At 53.4% G+C, this 19,076-nt stretch overlaps 2 protein-coding genes across 5 annotated transcripts; both read right to left on the bottom strand.

The window, feature by feature from the left end:
• Positions 1 to 1,021: 1,021 nt before the first annotated feature.
• TTLL13 (tubulin tyrosine ligase like 13) lies at positions 1,022 to 19,073 on the bottom strand. 3 transcript variants are annotated; one of them, XM_061595890.1, is made up of 15 exons: positions 18,999 to 19,073; positions 9,163 to 9,471; positions 8,845 to 8,885; positions 8,352 to 8,470; positions 7,610 to 7,740; positions 7,178 to 7,334; positions 6,849 to 6,992; positions 6,389 to 6,474; positions 5,479 to 5,704; positions 4,709 to 4,893; positions 3,998 to 4,186; positions 3,687 to 3,870; positions 2,909 to 3,109; positions 2,128 to 2,491; positions 1,022 to 1,809 (listed from the first exon to the last, which is right to left on the bottom strand). In XM_061595890.1, the coding sequence occupies exons 2-15, from the start codon at positions 9,456 to 9,458 to the stop codon at positions 1,568 to 1,570; spliced, it is 2,565 nt and encodes an 854-aa protein (XP_061451874.1). In that variant the 5' UTR covers positions 9,459 to 9,471; positions 18,999 to 19,073; the 3' UTR covers positions 1,022 to 1,567. The 3 variants fall into 3 exon arrangements, with proteins under 3 accessions (XP_061451874.1, XP_061451873.1, XP_061451872.1); XM_061595889.1 differs by lacking the exon at positions 18,999 to 19,073 and adding an exon at positions 11,179 to 11,398; XM_061595888.1 differs by lacking the exon at positions 18,999 to 19,073 and adding an exon at positions 10,639 to 11,143.
• On the bottom strand, positions 15,389 to 19,069 carry GDPGP1 (GDP-D-glucose phosphorylase 1). Of its 2 annotated transcripts, none has more exons than XM_061595892.1 (2): positions 18,999 to 19,069; positions 15,389 to 17,923 (listed from the first exon to the last, which is right to left on the bottom strand). In XM_061595892.1, the coding sequence occupies exon 2, from the start codon at positions 17,884 to 17,886 to the stop codon at positions 16,720 to 16,722; it is 1,167 nt and encodes a 388-aa protein (XP_061451876.1). In that variant the 5' UTR covers positions 17,887 to 17,923; positions 18,999 to 19,069; the 3' UTR covers positions 15,389 to 16,719. The 2 variants fall into 2 exon arrangements, with proteins under 2 accessions (XP_061451876.1, XP_061451875.1); XM_061595891.1 differs by having other exon boundaries at positions 18,660 to 19,005.
• Positions 19,074 to 19,076: the final 3 nt, after the last annotated feature.

Here is a 19,076-nt window from a genome sequence, read left to right on the forward strand (position 1 = left end):
CAGCCCTTCTACTTTTATACTAAGCACATTTGTTGGAGCAGGCCGGGGGGGGGCATCCAGTCCAGCACCCTTTTCTCACAGTGGCCAACCAGTTGCCCATGGAAAGCCCACAAAAAGGATCTGAGCGCAAGAGCACCCTCCCCTCCTGTGGATCCCAGCAGCTGGCATCCAGAAGCATGCGCCTCAGACTATGGAGGCAGAGCATAGTGTTACTATCCATTTTCTCCATGCCATGCATAATTTTTAAACATCTATCATGTCACCTCTTAACTTTCATTTTCTCTACATGAAAACACCCCAAATGCTGCAACCTTTCCTTGTAGGGGAGCCACTGGTTGCCCTTTTCTGAACCTTTTACAGCTCTACAATATCCTTTTTGAGATGAGGCCACCAGAAATGCACACAGTATTCCAAATTCAGTCACACCATAGATTTATGCAACAGCATTATGATGCCGGCAGTTTCATTTTCAATACTTATCTTAATGATCCCTAGCACGTTATTTGCCTTTTTCACAGCTACCACCGGCTGGGTCGACGTCTTCATCGAGCTATCCACGATGACCCCAAGGTCTCATTCCTGGTCCGTCACTATCAGTTCAGACCCCATGAGCGTATTTGTGAAATTAAGACTGGGTGCCCTTCCCCTCACCCCACTCTCGGCAGCCCAGTGCTGCTTGGCTGTCCCACCAGCAGCAGACAGAGGACCCCACTGCATCCCCTCTCCCTGAAATCCAAAGATGCATTGAGCAGGGGGCTGGACTTGATGGCCTTGCAGGCCCCCTCCAACTCTACTGTTCTCTGAAGGGCAAAGAACAGTGGGCTGCTGGTATTCTCCCAGCTCTTTCACACAAGGATCGAGCAGCTCTTCGGAGCAATGCAGGAGCCATTCCTACCAGCGGCAGGGAGAGCTCCACAGGCTGCCTATTAGGCAAACCATGTGCTGTGCCTGTCAGCAGAAGGAGAGAGTGAGAGAGACGCCCCAGATTGTATAACTGTATAAAACTTTAATACAAAGTCGGCTACAAAATGCCCCTCCCGTCCCCCGGCCCATCGTGCTCTCCAGAAATGGTCTATGGCCTCTGGCAGGCTGACTGGCATCAAGGGCAGGGAAGATGGCATGAGGGACCACAACAGCCAAAGGCACCTAATACTGTTCTCAGAAGCTGCTGCTGCTGCTGCTGCTGCTGCTTGGGGCAGTGGGGGGGGGGAATGGCTTCTGCTACATTGCTCAGCCGTGGAGGGGTGAATTGGTGAGGGGCCTGGCTCTGAGGGGGAGGGGTACGTGTTGCATCAAGAGCCGTGCCTCCAGGCCACTGCTGCAGCAAGGCAGGGCAGAGGGCTCTGTCTCCTCTCCTGCCCCTCCTGCCCCAGGCATTGGCATCAGCATCCCCCAGCGACCCCCCCCCAAGCTCTTCTTGCTCCTAGAATCGCTGTTTTGCCAAGCATTCAAGTAAAGTGCCTTTCCTGGGGACAAAAGGTCAAAGAAACCGTTGGGGAGAGCGGCCAGGCAGCCGGCTCTCGCTGGGATGAGCCCTGCTGCAAAGGAGACCTCGGCTCTGCGGAGGCTACCTGGGCTGGTTGAGGTGCAGCGTGGCCACATTGCTGGAGCGATGGGGACTTGTGCGCCGGATGAGGGGGGCAGACGCGGAGTTGATGGCCAGTCCGTGCACATCAGTGCGGCTTAGGGGGGCTGCCACGGAGGGGAAGGGGAAGCTGCTGTACAGGTGGCCTGGTGCTCTCCCAGCGTGAGGCAGGCAGCTCAGGGAGCCGGAGCCCATGTACAGAGGCCTCTTGCTGGCAGGGCTGCCTGGAAGAGAAGCAGGACGAGAGGCATGGGCGGGAGAAGAAGGCAGATCAACAAGCTGGGCCTGGCCTGCACTCCCAGGTCCTTAAGTGTCCCGGCTGCCTCTTGGCACCACCTCCCAGGATACTTGCATGCCCTGTCTCCATTGCAGGCTGTGGCCCTTGTGGTGCCCTGATCCTGAGCCTTGGGGTTCCTGAGCATGCAGGCAGGGAGCGGGTATGTTTCCTGGTGCCCCAACCCTTCCACTGCTGCTGCTGTTCGCGGCAACGGCGGAGAGTCAGACGACCATGGCTCCAGAACGCCCTCACTCACAGTACTCACCGACGTCCAACTTGTTCTTGGCACTGCCAAATCGGCGCCCTCCTGCCTTCAGCATCCGGGCAAGAGTGCTGGGCTCGCCCACCATGGCTGTGCCCAGCCAGCTCATGTTCCTGGGCGGCTGGATGTGGAGCTGCGGCTTGAAGTGGGAGGAATAGGAGGCCTCGTGGGAAGGGCTTAGGCCTGAGAGGGCGCCCAGGATGGTCGGGATGAACCCCTGGCTGCCCAGCAGCTGGACACGTGCTGTGGGTTGCTGCAGGATCTGCTGCCCCAGCTCCTGAACGGAGCCCCCTAGGAGGGACAGGGGGACGAGGGTCATCAGGTTCTGGGATTCTCTGTTACTGAACACCTCCTGAAGAAAGTGAGGCTGGAAGGAAAAACAGCCAGCTGAGGCTTGGCAGGTGGCCTGAATATGGCTGCCAGCAGTGCTGAGGGGAGCCCTCTCTCACGTCCTGCCTCTTTGCAAGGACCCCCACTGGATTCCCAAAGGGAGCCCCAGGCTTCCTCTCCCCAGTTTAAATGCTGCTCTCCTCAAAACTAGTTACCAGGCATTTGTCTAGCCTTGGTGAAGCAAAACAGTTTGCCCTTCGAGGCGAGGCCCACGGGTTCCTGGGGAACAGGAGAGGGCAGCCAAGCCCACTGCAGGGCTGGGACATGAACCCAGGCCTCTCCAACCCAGGGCCAACATTCCTTCTGGCAGGCCACTCTGGATCCCAGCCACATCTGCTCCTAGCCTTCCCATCTAGCCTGAGTTTTGGGGTTTGAAAACAGCCCCTGTGCCTACCTGGCTTTCGGAGATGTTAATGTGGGGCCTCTGGATTTCCACTGGCCTGGGCTCTGTGCTGCGAAGCAGGCGGGTTAGCTGGTCCACAATGCCCAGCCCTCGGATCAGATTCTCACGGCGCAGGAGGGCTTTGACCCTCTCCACTTCCTCTTCCTCCACTATGGCCTGGGGAGTCATGCTGTCGTAAGGTAGGGAGGGCATCTAGGAAAGGAAACGGCCTGGGTGGAACCCGAGAAGCACAGCCAGCCTCACGGTGCCCATCTGCTAACTTTAAATATTTCTATCCTACTTGACAGCTCAGAAAACAGCTTAAGTAAAACAAGCAAAATATCCCCCCCTCCACAGAAGCAAAAGGAGCCCACGGCTGGTGCTGGTGTGCTCCCGGTGGAGCCCCTGCAGGTTGCTTCCCACTGGGACCTTCCACCAGTTCCTCTGTAGCCGTGCCGGAGAAAGCAAAAGACCCTCCTTCATCCAGAGGAGGAAGGGGCAGAGAGACTGGGGTGGGGGCCTCTGGTACCCTCCACATGATCTCCCATCTCTCTCTCTGCCACAGAGAAGAATGAAACCATGTAAATATTTAAAACACAACTATGCAATATGACATGAAATATCCATCAGGCTTTGAAGATGAACAGAAAAGGTTTCCTGGTGCACAGACTGGGATGCCTGGAAATGGCTCTGGGATTGACAGCCCTTCTGAGGCACCTCCTTGGCATGGAAGCACAGAGCAAGAGAGGGCCGAGAGCTCCGTGCCTTGAGGGAGAATCCCGCGAGGTACCTTTGGGTTCCAGGTCTTGCTGTGGCTGTAGGTCATGCGGGTGAGGGCAGACTTGCCCTTTCCCTTCTCGTGGGCCTTCTCCCCTGCGGACTCCCCCTGCAAGTTCTCCTTCACATCCCTTCGCTTCTTCCCGGCTGTGCTCTCCCTCTGCTCCCGCTTCTGGCGGATCTCCTCCAGCTGTTGCCTGACAGGACAAGTCACCTTGTTGGACGCAAACCCCTCGTGCTGGGAGACGCAGGCGTGACTGTGCAGGTGGTGAATGGGCCTGCTCTGCACAGCGGGGGAATCCTTCCACATGCCCTCCCAGGTACCTGGCGCACTCTTCTCTGGCCTTGGAGGCAACTGTCTCTTGGAAGAGAGATCCGCTGTGCTTGAAGAAGGGCAGGTACTTCTCTGTACCCCGCAATGGGAAGATGCGCCGGTAGCCGCCCAGGTGGCTGTTCTCATACTTCTCTGCTTGGGCCAGCCAGGCGGCCTGGCTGCTCTGCATCTGTTCACGCCTGCAGATCAAGAGAGGTCAGGCTGTGACACCAGCAGCAGAGAAATTCCACAGACTCTGCCTGAGAGAGAGGGAGGGACATGTGGGCACTGATGTCCTCCTCCTCTGTCTCTCCAGTGACCAGGCAACTTTGCCCTCCCCCCCCAATGGCATGGAGCAATGAACAGCTACTGCCAAGGCAACCATCTACCCACATTCCAGGGTCCAGTCCTCATGCTGTGCTCTGGAGCCCATTCCAGGACCAGGAGAATAGAGAAACCCATCTGAACGGCTACTTGCTCCATGTTCTGTCCCCTGGGGTGGCTGGAGGCTGACATGCAGCCTACAAACACTGCTAATGGAGCGAGGGAAAAGCGAAGGGACTCAGGGTGCTGGCGGCCTCTGAAGGCAAAGCCACCCACAGAAAAGCCTGGGGGCCAGCAGCCTCTAACAGGAGAAGGAGGGTGCAAGGCCAGTGGAAGGCAGGCCCTTGGGATGGCTGCAGTTGCGCTGGGCCCATGGTGCGTTGTCCTCATAGGGGTACCTGGCCTCACGGGGGGGCTGGTGGACCTGGAGAAGGCGCTCCTTCACCCGCCTCTTGTCCTCTTCGAGCACCTTCTTCTTGTCACAAGCACGCAGGTTGGCGAGATTGATTGCGTCGCAGAGCAGGGCGTCTTTCACTTCACGGTCCAGGCGGGAGTCAGTGGTGAAGCTGGGGGAGTGGTTGACCTGCAGGGGCAACAGCAGTGAGGGTACAGACAGCTCCTTCTAGGGCATGAGACTTCAGGACTCCTGCTCCTTCCAGAACAAGGACACATGTTCCAAGTACTACATTTTTTTTAAAAAAGATACTGTTTGCAATACTGTACTTAGGGTGGGGTCAGCAGAAGGTGGACACCAAGCAGCCAGGATCAGAATGGGTGCTTCAGACGGACGGAACAGGGCTTGGAATGACCTCTGCCAGGGGTGGGGGAGCTTTGACTTTTGCAGCCAATCAGGGCTGACAATATTGATACATATTTGCCAGTATCCCAAATCACTGCAGATTGCCTGTTTACATTACTACTGCATGAAGACATCTATCCCACCCCATCTCTGCCTTCCAAGATCTTTGCAGACTCCACTCTGACTTGTTTCAGGATACAAAGAAGCGGGCAACGACATGTGTGCCAAAGACAAGGGGTGCACAGCCGGAGAAAGCCAGGAAACCTAGAGAGGGCCGAAAACCTGACTGTGAGGCTCATGCAGTACTCGGACAGGCTGATTCTGTCTGTTGGAGATTCTGTTGCAGAGAGACAATGGCCTCCCTCTCACCTCCAAGAGCCAAGGCTTGAGCTTCCTGTCAAGGAGGATGTCGAAGCCCAGGATCTCGAAGCAGGCACAGCCGGAGATGTGGTTGGGGAAGCAGGTGCGGTAGTTGTGCTTCAGAACTGGGTGGGCAGCAATGAGGGTTTTGATTATGATGTCCTCGATGTCCCGCCACAGCTCGTCCATGTTGTAGCTGTGCTCCCGCATCCAGGTGTTCAGTGTGGACAACTTCCTGTTGGGAGTTGGGGGGGGGAGAGAAAGGGGCTGCAGGGAGATCAAGGCCAGACTCTGCCCCTGAAGACCAGCAAACCCCCAAGCCCTGTTCCCTACGACCACAAAGAAAGGGTCAACAACAGGCTGGGCAAAGCTGGACAACCAGGGTGTCCTGATTGCCAGGCAAGTGCACTTGGGATGACAGCCTTAGGAGGCATTAAAACCCTCCGCGCTTTGTCCACACAGCAGCAGAGTGTAGTGATGAGCCTGTGCGCACGTGAGGCTGCCTGACACGAAGCCATCCAGCCCAGGACGGTCTCCACTGACGGGCAGCAGCTCTCCAGGGCCTTTCGCCATGCTCAGCCTTGCTACCCAAGGCCCTCATTTAGATGGAGATGCTAGCAGGGACCTTCTGCATGCAAAGCACGCCTCCTGCTACCGACACAGCCCACCCTCCCGTGTCCAGTAGCAACACTGCCAGTGCCCACCCATTTTAGCGATGGCCTGAGCATCTCTTGAGTTGGTTTTACATCTCTTGAGTTTCCGACTCAGAGTGGACTAGAACCCAACTTGCCCATTTCCACGTGCCATCCGCTGGCCTGCAACTGCCTCCGCCCATCTAAGCCGCACCCTTAGCAAGAGGCAAATGCCCCCAAGCAGACAGCACAAGTCTGCTCCTGCAGGGGGCTAGGGGGGGAAATACCTCTTGCTGCCTGTATTGTCATCACGCACAAAGTTCTCGTTGTGCTTGTTGATGGCATAGTTGGTCAGGTGCATGCAGATGTCATCCTGAGTAAGAGACAGCAGGAAGGTTTACTCTCCAGGCCTTGAGACCCGTTCGTCTCCTGCCCAGTCTCCCTTGACCAGCAGCATTCATCACCCCGCCCTAGCAGCCCTCAAATCCTCCTCCCCACACTCCTTAGTGCTGCATGTCATAGCACACAAGGAGCGCGGGGCTTATGGCGGCCTAGTTACCCAGCAGCATTTCCCAGCTCTGGGATTCCACTGACTGGACGTGGGGTGACCTTTAGTTTGCAGAGTGTCCCAGAACACTCCACCCACTCCCAGGCCCTAGAAGAGAGCTCTCAGAAGTCCCACTGGGCACCAACAGCTTATTATCCTACAAAGCAAATGCCAGTTTCTGGGAAACATCCCTTCTTTACCAGGTTGCTGCTGCTGGGCTCGATGTACCTCATGGTGGCAAAACGGGCTAGCCCCTCCTCGTAGACAAAGATTTTCAGCGGGTCGCAGGAAGTGACCAGTACATAGATGCGCATGTCGAACTTAAAGCCATCAATGAGGAAGGGCTGCAAGGAGATAGGCTCAGGGGTCAGGGGCAGATGCATTTCCCCAGACAGCTCAGGAGTCTGGCTCTGAATATCCCCAGGCAAAGCTAACGTTCTCAACTGAGCGTGGACTTGGAACCAGCTCTGCTAAGAGGGCAGCAGCTGTGGGTTTGGGCAAAGGTTCTCTCTGCCTTCACCGGGCCTACCTTGGCAATGTACTGCTGGCAGATCATGTGCTCGCCGTGCTTGATCTCCTTGGGATTGCGTGTAATGAAGATGCCCCGTCCTTGGCAGCCGCTGTCTGGCTTGCAGATGTACGTCCTGTTCTTCCTCATGCGCCCATAGGCTTGGAAGTCCCCATAGCTGTGCAGGGACAATGCAGATGTGGGCATGCAGGCAGCACCACAAATGCCGTCATCCGGCGCTGCTGCCCAGGGTTCTCTCTCCTAAGCCAGTGGCGGCAAGTGTTTTTGATCCAAATTAGGGAGGGGATGTCCCAGAGCTGGCACAGGACGGCTGAGACAGAAGCCCCTTCCCAGTGGTGCTTCAGTGCTTCCGCTTCCCCGGGCACCACCACCGGGATCAGATTCCCTGGCCAGAGGCTGTGCCAGGGCTCGTAAACCTTTTCCGTCACTCACTCGGCCGGCAAGCACCAAGTACGTGGGAAGATGCTGTACTCCTTGGGGAAGAGCTTGAGCATGCGGTTGAGGTTGCGGGCAAGCAGGTCCTTGCGGCAGATCTCTGCCATGCCTGGGAAGTGGTTAATTTTCTGAAATAGAGCAAGGGCAGGGCAGGGAAAGAAGATCACCGCATTTCTGGCAAAGGGTCCTCATGAACAATCTGGCTCTTTATTCAGAGTAGTTCTTAGACCACCTTTCAGTCTTACATGAAGACTCCTCAAGCAGCTTCCATGTTAAAACAGAGTATGAATCATCAAAAATGCTTATCAAAATTTGAACAAAAAGAGCCTGGTGAGGTATATAATAGCAAGAGCAGCCCAAAGTTAACATAAGGTGGACCTTAAAAGCACAGAGCCAGTGGACATGCACAGAAGCACAGGCAAAAAGGACAACTCTCACCTGGCACCTGAAGCTCAACAAAGCTCTGTCCAGGACAGGTTGCAGCTGGCCCTTACTCACAGCCCTCTCCCTGTGATATCTGGGTCACGGCAAGGTAGCCGAGGGCACGGGGTGGCTCCCTGGCAGGGGCAAAGGCACAGAACAGCCAGGGCTGTTTGGGGCAGAAGTGCTGATCAGCACCAGGGGATCCTCGCAACAAAGAGGGGCACATGCAACTCAGATTCCAGAAGAGCTGTCTGCCAGCCAAGCTCCATCAGTCACTCCGCTGGAGCTCCCTCTTCTCTGCCTTCACTCCAGGTACCTGGAACCTCTTCATCTCCATGACACGCTCCAGCGAGACTGAGCAGTCAGTCCAGCAGACGGTCCACTCCTCGTCCTCCCCCACTTCTTTCAGGCCACAGCGCCGAGCAGCACGCCTAACTGCAGCAAAAGAAACAGAGGGCCACAGAGGGTCCCAAGATGCACCTGGATCCCCTCTGGACCCTGCCCGAAGCAGGGGGAGCTGCTGCAACCATCTGAGCAGCAGGAGGAATCCCTCTGATGGGACTTGAGTCTCACACACACAAATCCACCCAGAGCAGCCCTGGGAACCTCTCTCCTAATGCAGGTGCCCATGGCCACCCTGGCCCAGGCAGTTCAGCAGCTGCCTGCCGTCATCCTGATCGCCGTTGGCTCATTCCCCACTGTGCTGCACAAAGCCAATACGGGAAACTAAACGATACCCAGGCCCTGTGTGATGAGGATGCTCTCCGGCTCTGGGAGCAGCCGCCCTCGAAGAAGCAACCTTCACTTACCGCTCTCGTATTTGCAGTTGGCCAGGTTGATGGACAGCAGCCTAGAATCGAGGTGGGAGAAAGCAGCAGCTCAGTGGCTGGAGACAGCTGCCCTGGGACAGAGAGCATGCTCTGGGCTGAAAATGGGACCAGCCCACTAGGTCTCAAGGCTGCAGCCTCTTCACCCGTGACAATGCCTCAAGAGATCTGTGGGAGGGTCTGGCAGATTGCAGCAGTGGCATCTGCACTCCTGCGTGCACATGGAAAGCCCACAGCTTGCTCCCAGACACTCAGCGTGGCTCCTGTGGGACCAGAGTGGGACGCATGGAGACGGCGCACCTGTGTTTCTTCTTTTTCTTCCTCCTCGTCTCTTCTTGCTCACACTCCTCTGCCGTTTGCTCCTCCAGATCTATCAGAGAGACACCTGGCAGGTCACCCTTCTGCCCTGCTTGTCCAGTGCCTTTGTGCCCTCGGCTATGGGCTCGTGGCTTGTCCTGAGATGCTTTGTTTTCTGTGTCCAGCCTCTTAAGGCATTCATTAGCAGACTCATCTGACAGACCGCCTTCATCCTCATCCTCCTCATCTTCATCTGTTTCGTTTTCAGACTCACTACTTTCGTCTGTGTTGATCTTCATTCTCTCAGGCACTCTTGCAGAAGGGCACAAGGAAGAAGAGTGTCAGCAAAGCCTGTCACTGTCGCATTCATTGATACTTACTGCTAATGCAATCCAAAGCAGAGCTTGTCTTCCTTATAATGCTCCTTTATATTGTGGTGCTTTAATGTTTCTGTTTTAATGTTACTGTTTTATTGTTAATTTTTATGAGCTGCCCTGGGAACTTGTTGAAGGTGAAGTATAAATTCCTTAAGTAAAATAGATTTTAAAATTGTAGCACCATCTGTCTGGTTCTCTCCCAACCCTCTTCAACCCCCTGAGAGCACCTCCTTTCCTCTAAGGCTTGTGCTCCAAGCCAGGCTTTCCTTATAAGTCAGAACGGCAGGTCCATCTTTCCCTTTAATATTTGTTCTGACTGTCAGTGGCTCTCCAGATTCTGAAGCTGAGGCTTTTCTTAAACCAATGCTTTCCCTGGAGATGCTGTGGACCGAGTTTACAAGGAAGCACAGGCCATGCAAACTGAGCCATGGTCTTCCAAATTACCCAACCAGGTTGGACTCTGTAGCCTAACAGCCCAAGGCAAAGAAAAGGTACCCAGTCTGTGAGGTGAGACACCTATGAGAATGAGAAGAAAACCGTGAGGCTTGGAGAAACCTGCAGAGGCTCAAGCCAGGCAGCCAGGCCCGCACAGCAAAGTGTGGCAAGCGATGGCAAGCCTGTGCTGGCCTTAGCAGTACCAATCACGGATCAAGCACTCCTGGTATATTATTTATTTGCTGTATTTCTAAACTGCTGTTCAGCTGTTAGATTCACAGGGTAGTTTACAATATTCCTGTTAAACAACAATAAATAATAAATCAATTAATACAATCAGATAGTTAAAAACAACTATTTTACTGCAGCAAACAGAGCATTTCAATTTTAGCTGTACACATTAAACGGCTGAATTCAATAACCCCTCAATGGCCTGGGCGAAAAAGTTCATTCTTAAAGCAGCTTTCCCCAACCTGGTATCCGCCAGACGTTTTCGACAACTCCTCCCTTCGACCCCAGCCAGCACAGTCAATGGTCTGGGATTGAGGAAGCTGCCATCCAAAACTCTGGAGGGCACCAGATTAAGGAAGGTCATGCCAGAGCCCTTTCAACAAGGGTGCCTGGTGTCCCTGAAAGGGGGGCGGATATCATAAGTGGGATGTCATACCGAGAAGGCCACGTTCTGCACACCTGCACATAAATGTCCAAACCCATTGGTGGGATAACAAGATCTAGGGCAGGGCTGGGGAATCTCCTTTGGCCCTCCAGATACTGCCGACTGCAACTCGCAGCAGCCCTCATGGCCAATAGCCAGGGGTGATCAGGAGGGCACCAGATTCCCCATTCCTGGCAGCCTTTGCCACACATTTTGGACTACAATTCCAGTCAGACCGAGCCAGCTGTCTGGGGCTGATGGGAGTTGTAGTGCAAAACCCGAGCCTGGCTTGCCTCACAGGTTGGCAGCGGCAGCACCTTGAATGGGGGCCCCGGGACGAGGAGGAGGGGCGCCTGGGCGGCTCCCACGGGAGGGGGGCTCAACGCCCTGCAAGGAGGCGGGGTCACTTGGGGTCACCGGGCAGGCGGGCCGGTTTCGCGGGGCACCTTTGGGGCTGCCCAGGCCCTCCTTATTGGGGAAGCTCTCTGCCTCCGCCGCAGCTGGTGGACCTGGTGGCGCCTCCGCCGCCCGGTCCCCCCAGCGCCCCCTTACCGGGCCCCGTGGCTTCCCCCGCGGCGGCGGCGGCGCCTGGGGCTAGGGCTCCCTCGGGCCCTGACGCGGTCACCATGCCGACAGCGGGCCCCGCCCCCTAGGGCGGGCCACGGCGAGGGGGCGAGGTCGAAGCGCCACGACCATAAAGGGCGGCTCGAGGGGCTGGAGCGCCGCCTCGCTATCGCGGCCCCTCTTCTCTCGTCATCACCAGGCGACGAGCTCTTTGTGACGCAATGCAGGCCCTCGATCGCGACTGGCGCCGCAGTGGTTCGATTTACGTGAACCGCCCGGCCGCGCTCCACCCGCTGCTGATTCCTATTGGGCCATCCATGAAACGGGGTGGGGGGCGGGAGGAGGCGGACATCCGGCCACTGAAAGCGGCCTCGTAGCTCGTAGTGGCGGTCCACCCTAAGAACATAAGAACATAAGAAGAGCCTGCTGGATCAGGCCAGTGGCCCATCTAGTCCAGCATCCTGTTCTCACAGTGGCCAACCAGGTGCCTGGGGAAAGCCCGCAAGCAGGACCCGAGTGCAAGAACACTCTCCCCTCCTGAGGCTTCCGGCAACTGGTTTTCAGAAGCATGCTGCCTCTGACTAGGGTGGCAGAGCAGAGCCATCATGGCTAGTAGCCATTGATAGCCCTGTCCTCCATGAATTTGTCTAATCTTCTTTTAAAGCCGTCCAAGCTGGTGGCCATTACTGCATCTTGTGGGAGCAAATTCCATAGTTTGACTATGCGCTGAGTAAAGAAGTACTTCCTTTTGTCTGTCCTGAATCTTCCAACATTCAGCTTCTTGGAATGTCCACGAGTTCTAGTATTATTATGAGAGAGGGAGAAGAACTTTTCTCTATCCACTTTCTCAATGCCATGCATAATTTTATACACTTCTATCATGTCTCCTCTGACCCGCCTTTTCTCTAAACTAAAAAGCCCCAAATGCTGCAACCTTTCCTCGTAAGGGAGTCGCTCCATCCCCTTGATCATTCTGGTTGCCCTCTTCTGAACCTTTTCCAACTCTATAATATCCTTTTTGAGATGAGGCGACCAGAACTGTACACAGTATTCCAAATGCGGCCGCACCATAGATTTATACAACGGCATTATGATAGCGGCTGTTTTATTTTCAATACCTTTCCTAATTATCGCTAGCATGGAATTTGCCTTTTTCACAGCTGCCGCACACTGGGTCGACATTTTCATCGTGCTGTCCACTACAACCCCGAGGTCTGTCTCCTGGTCGGTCACCGCCAGTTCAGACCCCATGAGCGTATATGTGAAATTAAGATTTTTTGCTCCAATATGCATAATTTTACACTTGTTTATATTGAATTGCATTTGCCATTTTTCCGCCCATTCACTCAGTTTGGAGAGGTCTTTTTGGAGCTCTTCGCAATCCCTTTTTGTTTTAACAACCCTGAACAATTTAGTGTCATCAGCAAACTTGGCCACTTCACTGCTCACTCCTAATTCTAGGTCATTAATGAACAAGTTGAAAAGTACAGGTCCCAATACCGATCCTTGAGGGACTCCACTTTCTACAGCCCTCCATTGGGAGAACTGTCTGTTTATTCCTACTCTCTGCTTTCTGCTTCTTAACCAGTTTCTTATCCACAAGAGGACCTCTCCTCTTATTCCATGACTGCTAAGCTTCCTCAGAAGCCTTTGGTGAGGTACCTTGTCAAACGCTTTTTGAAAGTCTAAGTACACTATGTCCACTGGATCACCTCTATCTATATGCTTGTTGACACTCTCAAAGAATTCTAATAGGTTACTGAGACAGGACTTTCCCTTGCAGAAGCCATGCTGGCTCTGCTTCAGCAAGGCTTGTTCTTCTATGTGCTTAGTTAATCTAGCTTTAATAATACTTTCTACCAGTTTTCCAGGGACAGAAGTTAAGCTAACTGGCCTGTAATTTCCGGGATCCCCTCTGGATCCCTTTTTGAAGATTGGCGTTACATTTGCCACTTTCCAGTCCTCAGGCACGGAGGAGGACCCAAGGGACAAGTTACATATTTTAGTTAGCAGATCAGCAATTTCACTTTTGAGTTCTTTGAGAACTCTCGGGTGGATGCCATCCGGGCCCGGTGATTTGTCAGTTTTTATATTGTCCATTAAGCTTAGAACTTCCTCTCTCGTTACCACTATTTGTCTCAGTTCCTCAGAATCCCTTCCTGCAAATGTTAGTTCAGGTTCAGGGATCTGCCCTATATCTTCCACTGTGAAGACAGATGCAAAGAATTCATTTAGCTTCTCTGCAATCTCCTTATCGTTCTTTAGTACACCTTTGACTCCCTTATCATCCAAGGGTCCAATTGTCTCCCTAGATGGTCTCCTGCTTTGAATGTATTTATAGAATTTTTTGTTGTTGGTTTTTATGTTCTTAGCAATGTGCTCCTCAAATTCTTTTTTAGCATCCCTTATTGTCTTCTTGCATTTCTTTTGTCAGAGTTTGTGTTCTTTTTTATTTTCTTCATTCGGACAAGACTTCCATTTTTTGAAGGAAGACTTTTTGCCTCTAAGAGCTTCCTTGACTTTGCTCGTTAACCATGCTGGCATCTTCTTGGCCCTGGCGGTACCTTTTCTGATCTGCGGTATGCACTCCAGTTGAGCTTCTAATATAGTGTTTTTAAACAACTTCCAAGCATTTTCGAGTGATGTGACCCTCTGGACTTTGTTTTTCAGCTTTCTTTTTACCAATCCCCTCATTTTTGTGAAGTTTCCTCTTTTGAAGTCAAATGTGACCATGTTGGATTTTCTTGGCAATTGGCCAGTTACATATATGTTTAATTTAATAGCACTGTGGTCACTGCTCCCAATCGGTTCAACAACACTTACATCTTGCACCAGGTCCTGGTCCCCACTGAGGATTAAGTCCAGGGTTGCCGTCCCTCTGGTCGGTTCCATGACCAACTGGTCTCTATGACCTGAGCCCCCCGTCGTGTATCTGTCACGTTCGGCCTTTCTTTATAAAGCGCTAGTTCTACACAGACATAAAGAAATAAATGAAACGGTCGCCCTTTCTTGACCCGCAAGAAAAAAAAATGCACATCAGGGCAGTTTTATTATGCCATCCAGACACCACCAGGCAGCATCCGAGGATTCCGGGCCCCCCAAAACTCTTAATCTGGTGCTGGAGGGAAAACAAGGAAGAGGGTGTGGGGGGAGAAAACCCTGGGCTTGTGGTAGCCCCCTGGGGCCTGCACCTGGCCAGTCTTAGGACAAAGATGGGCAGAGGCAGCAGACCTTCGCAGGAGGCTACGTGAGTATGGGGTTGTAGAGAGGAGGCGGGAATGGCCAGTGGCTGTCTCCATCCTTAGGCAAAATGCACCAGCTCCTTGATGCGTGGAAAACAGGAATATTAAGAGAGCCTAGTCAGTCCGTCCCCCTATAGGATGCCCACCTTAACAAGGTGCAGGGAGTTGAGGGTGTTGAAGAAGCTGAGAGCAATGCCATCAGGAGTCTAGACCAAGAAGCTAGACTTCTAGCAGGGGCACCCAACGCAGAACGGTCAAAGCTAAGACACCAGACTAAGATGCATCCAGACTCATAGGAAGGCAATGGTAAACCAAGTTGATTTCGACTTATGGCGACCCTATGAATCAGCGACCTCCAATAGCATTTGTCATGAACCACCCTGTTCAGGGCTTGTAAGTTCAGGTCCGTGGCTTCTTTTATGGAATCAATCCATCTCTTGTTCAGCCTTCCTCTTTTTCTACTCCTTTCTGTTTTTCCCAGCATTACTGTGTTTTCTAGTCAATCACATCTTCTCATGATGTGTCCAAAGTATGACAACCTCAGTTTCATCATTTTGGCTTCTAGTGATGAAAATGGAAATGGACTGCCTTCAAGTCGATCCCAACTTATGGCTACCCTATGAATAGGGTTTTCATGGTAAGCGGTATTCAGGCTAGTCCTCCCCAGCTGGCTAGGGCCTGCTCAGATTGCCACAGCTGCACAAGCCCGTCCCTTCCTTTCCCGCAACTGCCAGCTGGGGGGCACCTGGGCTGCTTGGGACTATGCAGCTTGCCAACGGCTGCACAGGTGGCAGGGCACATAACCCCTGAGCCCCTCACTGTGGGGGTGATCTTTAGCTGGCCCTTGACGCCCAGGAGACACAAGTGGGGATTTGAACTCACAGACTCTGGACTCCCAGCCAGGCTCTCCTCCCCACTGTGCTATACCAGCTTCTCTAACGAACAATTATACAGGAATACAGTTGAGCTCATTTTTTATTGACCAGCAATCTTGCATGCCCTTCCACCATGTTGTTTGAGGGTATGTCATCATCATCATTTATTACTGTCTGGCCATAGGCCTCTAACAGGTCATACACTTAATGAGGTGAATCATTTTAAAATTACAATTGGGATCTTAAATATTATTACTATAAAATAAATGGTACATTTTCTATCAGGGAAACATTTTTAAAATACAATTAAAATCATTGTTATTATAACAATAAGTATAGCAACATGTATTATCTAGACAGTAAGTCCTAGTTCCTCTATACGTTTCTTCCGTAATTTCTGCGCTGCTAGGGCAAATAAAGCTACTCTGTATGTAATGCCTGGGTCCCTGTCTGAGAGAAGGAAGGAAATACGCGAGAGTAGGTCTACGGGCGCATGTGTCAGCGCCTCGTCCAGGAATTTTAACTGGGGGTGTTTGTATAGGGAGCATTCTAGCAAGTAGTGTGGAAGATCTTCCACCTCGGGAGTGTCACAGATGCACAGTCTTTGGGCACGGGGGGTCCCGTTATATCTGCCAGTCAAGTATGCCGAAGGCATTGATTGGAATCTCAAAGCTGTGAAGGCGTGACGAAGATTTACTGCTGTAAGAAAATCTAAATAGTTCGCTTTGGTTTGATCTGATTTGAAAAGACTATACCATCGTGTGAAATTAGAATTTATTATAGTTAGCCTATCCATCCAAGCAGTATGCCGGAGAAGAACCTCTGTGAAGCTGGTTTTGTTAGAAGGGTCTTGTAGGGCTTTAGGGTCTATGTGGTAAAGTTGGCAAATTTTTGTTAGTTGGGCAGACCAAAATTTGTCCGACCATACACTTATTGAGCTGATTTTCAAAATTTGCCTTGGGGAAGATTGCTTATTCGCCTTCCAGTAATTTACCAGAGTTGAATGAATTTTTGCCCTAACTGATGAAATCCCTGTCTCGGCCCGAATTAGCACCACTGGGGTCGCTGATGGTAGAAGCAGAAGTTTTTTTAGAAATTTGTTTTGAACTATCTCTAATTGGTCAAGTAGAGGGTTTTCCCATCCCCAAATAGGTGCTCCATATTGCATCATAGGAACAACTTTGGCTTGAAATATTTTTAAAGCCGGGGAGACTAGGTTGCCACCTACTGAGCAATAGAAGTTCAGGATAGTTCCACTAACTCTAAGTGCGGCCAGTTTAGTGCACTCTATATGCTTTCTCCAAGAAAGGGAATCGGAGAAATTGAGGGTATGTGAGGCGTCCCTCCTTCACTTTGCTGAAGAGGCACATGCTATCAGCATTATCTAGAGCAGGACAATCCCTGTGGGGAGGTTATCCTTTGAGGAGGGACACCAGCTCACGCTGGAGCTGGGAAAACTGGAAGTCTGGGAGGAGATATTTCTGAAGCATGTGAATGGCTGACGCCTCTGTGAGTTTCTTAAAATCCTGGGCGGTTTTGATGGGCAGGTGCCCTGCCAGCTCACAGAGTGCCACATTGAATGCAGACTCTTCTTTGGTACCAAAGCAGGATTTCCTGGCCCAGACAATGATCCGGATGCCAGGCCGAGCTGCTGAGTTAATGGGTCCCTCCGGAATAGCACCCCGGGTTACAAACAGGTTGTGTGCAATCTCCTTCTTTATCAGGTAGTTAGTGACCTGGCAAATCTGGTGTGCCAGCTCCTCCATGTGCCGCCCTTCACTGTAGAAGAGGAAGCCAGGAGCTGGGACCTCTTCCAGCACATACAGGTTTGCTTCAGGCAGAAGGGGCTTGCAGGGGGCCGATTCTACCAGCAGCTCCCAGTTCAAGTAAAACCCATGCAGGTGCAGGTGGTTGACTGAAGCAAAGGCTGCAAGGCTGTTGAAGCCAATGCGGAAGCCAGGATGGGCGCTGAGGAGGATGGCATCTAGTCCAAAGCGAAGGACCTGCGGTGTGAGGATCTGGGGCAAGGAGAGTGTGGGATCAGGGATGAGAAGCGAGTGTCCAAACTCCAGAGGGCTGACATTAATCACCACAAGGACATAGGCAAGACCGGGTGGGATCTGAGCACCCCCCATGCAGGGCATGGAGGTGGTCTGGCCCCTGACCATGCAAAAAAGAATCTCCTCAGGATGGATCTTATTGAAATTGAACTGCTGGGGGTCAAATCTCTGCTGGATGCTTTGGATCTCCTGGGGTTTTCTTCTCTCTGATCCCCTTTGGGTGTTCAGCTGGGCCACAAATCCCAGCCTCCCTGGCAGGATCTGGGTCTGCAGCTCCCCCAAGTGGTAGCGGAAGAGCCCCCGATTCTGTCTCTCCCTCCAGCCTGACTGCAGAAGACTGTCAAAGCAGGACACGGCGTGGCTGGCTGTCCCGCGATTCCCTCCGTTTGCCAGCCATTCTGCTCCACGCAGCACAAAGTCCCCCTCATCGTAGACAAAGACCTCTGTAGACGGGCGATCAGGCCCCTCCTGTGACGGAGGCCTCCGGGGGTCACGGCTGGCGGTGCTGGCTGGCGTCATCGCCACGCTGGAGGCAACTGGAGGGTCCTCTGCTGGCCTAGAGCAGAAGCAGAACAAAGTCGGGCAGAGCCTCCCTCACAGGTAGCCACAGCAAAGAGAGTCGCTCTGGTTTTTTTCCTTGGCTGGGGAACTCAGTTGGGCTAGGCCCAACCTGCCGAGGAGGCCCACGCTCTCCCGCAGCCTTTGCGTCGAACAGGGGTGTTGTCGTCCAGGGTCTCCTCAGGTCTTTTTTGGGAGCAGGATCCCAATGTCTATGAGCCAATCAGCATGAAAAGGGAGTGTTTTAGCCACTGAGAAGTCTTTTAACATTTTCCTTGTCCTTTCCTGCTGATTGGCGCCAATCAGAGTGAAAGGAAGTCAGCCCATGAGAAGACTCTTCGCAGTAGCTAACACTCCCCTTTCATGCTGATTGGCTCCTAGGGGCGTCTGTTGGTGTGAGAGAAGACATTAACAAGGATAGAGAAGCAGAAAGCAGTATCCAAACTTGGCCAGGTTATTCTATATTATACTGTATAATCTTAGAAGGGGTGTGGCTGTGAGGGGGTGTAGCTGTGACTATCATGAAGGGCCACTACACTCCTGCTTATGAAACAGCCTGTAATAGAAGCAACTGAGCGCAGCCGTCGCCAATCTGGTGCCCTCCAGAGGTTCTTCTGCGGGGGCCCTCCATGCCCGGTGCTTAAGCTGGCGCCGTCAAGACAAGCCCATGCCAGCCTGGCCCGCTCCCTCAGCCGCTCCCGACCCCCGCAGGCACAGCCCCCTCCCGGCCTCACCTGCCGTCGCTCTGCTGCCCGCTTCCGACTGGGAAGGCGCCGGGCCACGTGGCCGCGTTCCAGGCGGGCGGCGCTTGCCGCCTCAGTCACCGTCATCGGGCGGGACGGCAAGGCGGGCGACGACGTCGGGAGCCTCCTCCGGGGAAAGAAGCCAAACGCCGGCTTGCAAACAGCCCCCCAAAGCCCCGGGGCTCAGTCGCCCCCTCTCAGCCCCCCGTCGGTCTCCTGAGGTGGAGGATGAGAATGCCGCCGCCCGCGGTCTGCACTGGGCTGCAATGGCGGTGGCCCTGCCTGGAGGAGGATCCAGGGTGGGCGCCCGGCCGCCGGACCATGACCCACCTTGCAGCAGGGGCCCTCGGCGGCGGCCTCGATCTTGCCCTCGCCCCCACTGGCGGGCATGCGAGGGAGGGCTGCTGG

The sequence above is a fragment of the Rhineura floridana genome, chromosome 14, assembly GCF_030035675.1.
Source record: "Rhineura floridana isolate rRhiFlo1 chromosome 14, rRhiFlo1.hap2, whole genome shotgun sequence".
Lineage (NCBI taxonomy): Eukaryota > Metazoa > Chordata > Lepidosauria > Squamata > Rhineuridae > Rhineura > Rhineura floridana.

Coding starts and splice junctions, on each gene's coding strand:
- GDPGP1 (XM_061595892.1), bottom strand. CDS start 17,886: ATGACGCCAGCCAGCACCGCCAGCCGTGACCCCCGGAGGCCTCCGTCA.
- TTLL13 (XM_061595888.1), bottom strand. CDS start 10,838: ATGTGTGGCAAAGGCTGCCAGGAATGGGGAATCTGGTGCCCTCCTGAT. Junction 3,110..3,686: donor GCAAGACCTGGAACCCAAAG/GTACCTCGCGGG, acceptor TTCCTTTCCTAG/ATGCCCTCCCTACCTTACGA. Junction 1,810..2,127: donor CAAGAACAAGTTGGACGTCG/GTGAGTACTGTG, acceptor CTTCTCTTCCAG/GCAGCCCTGCCAGCAAGAGG.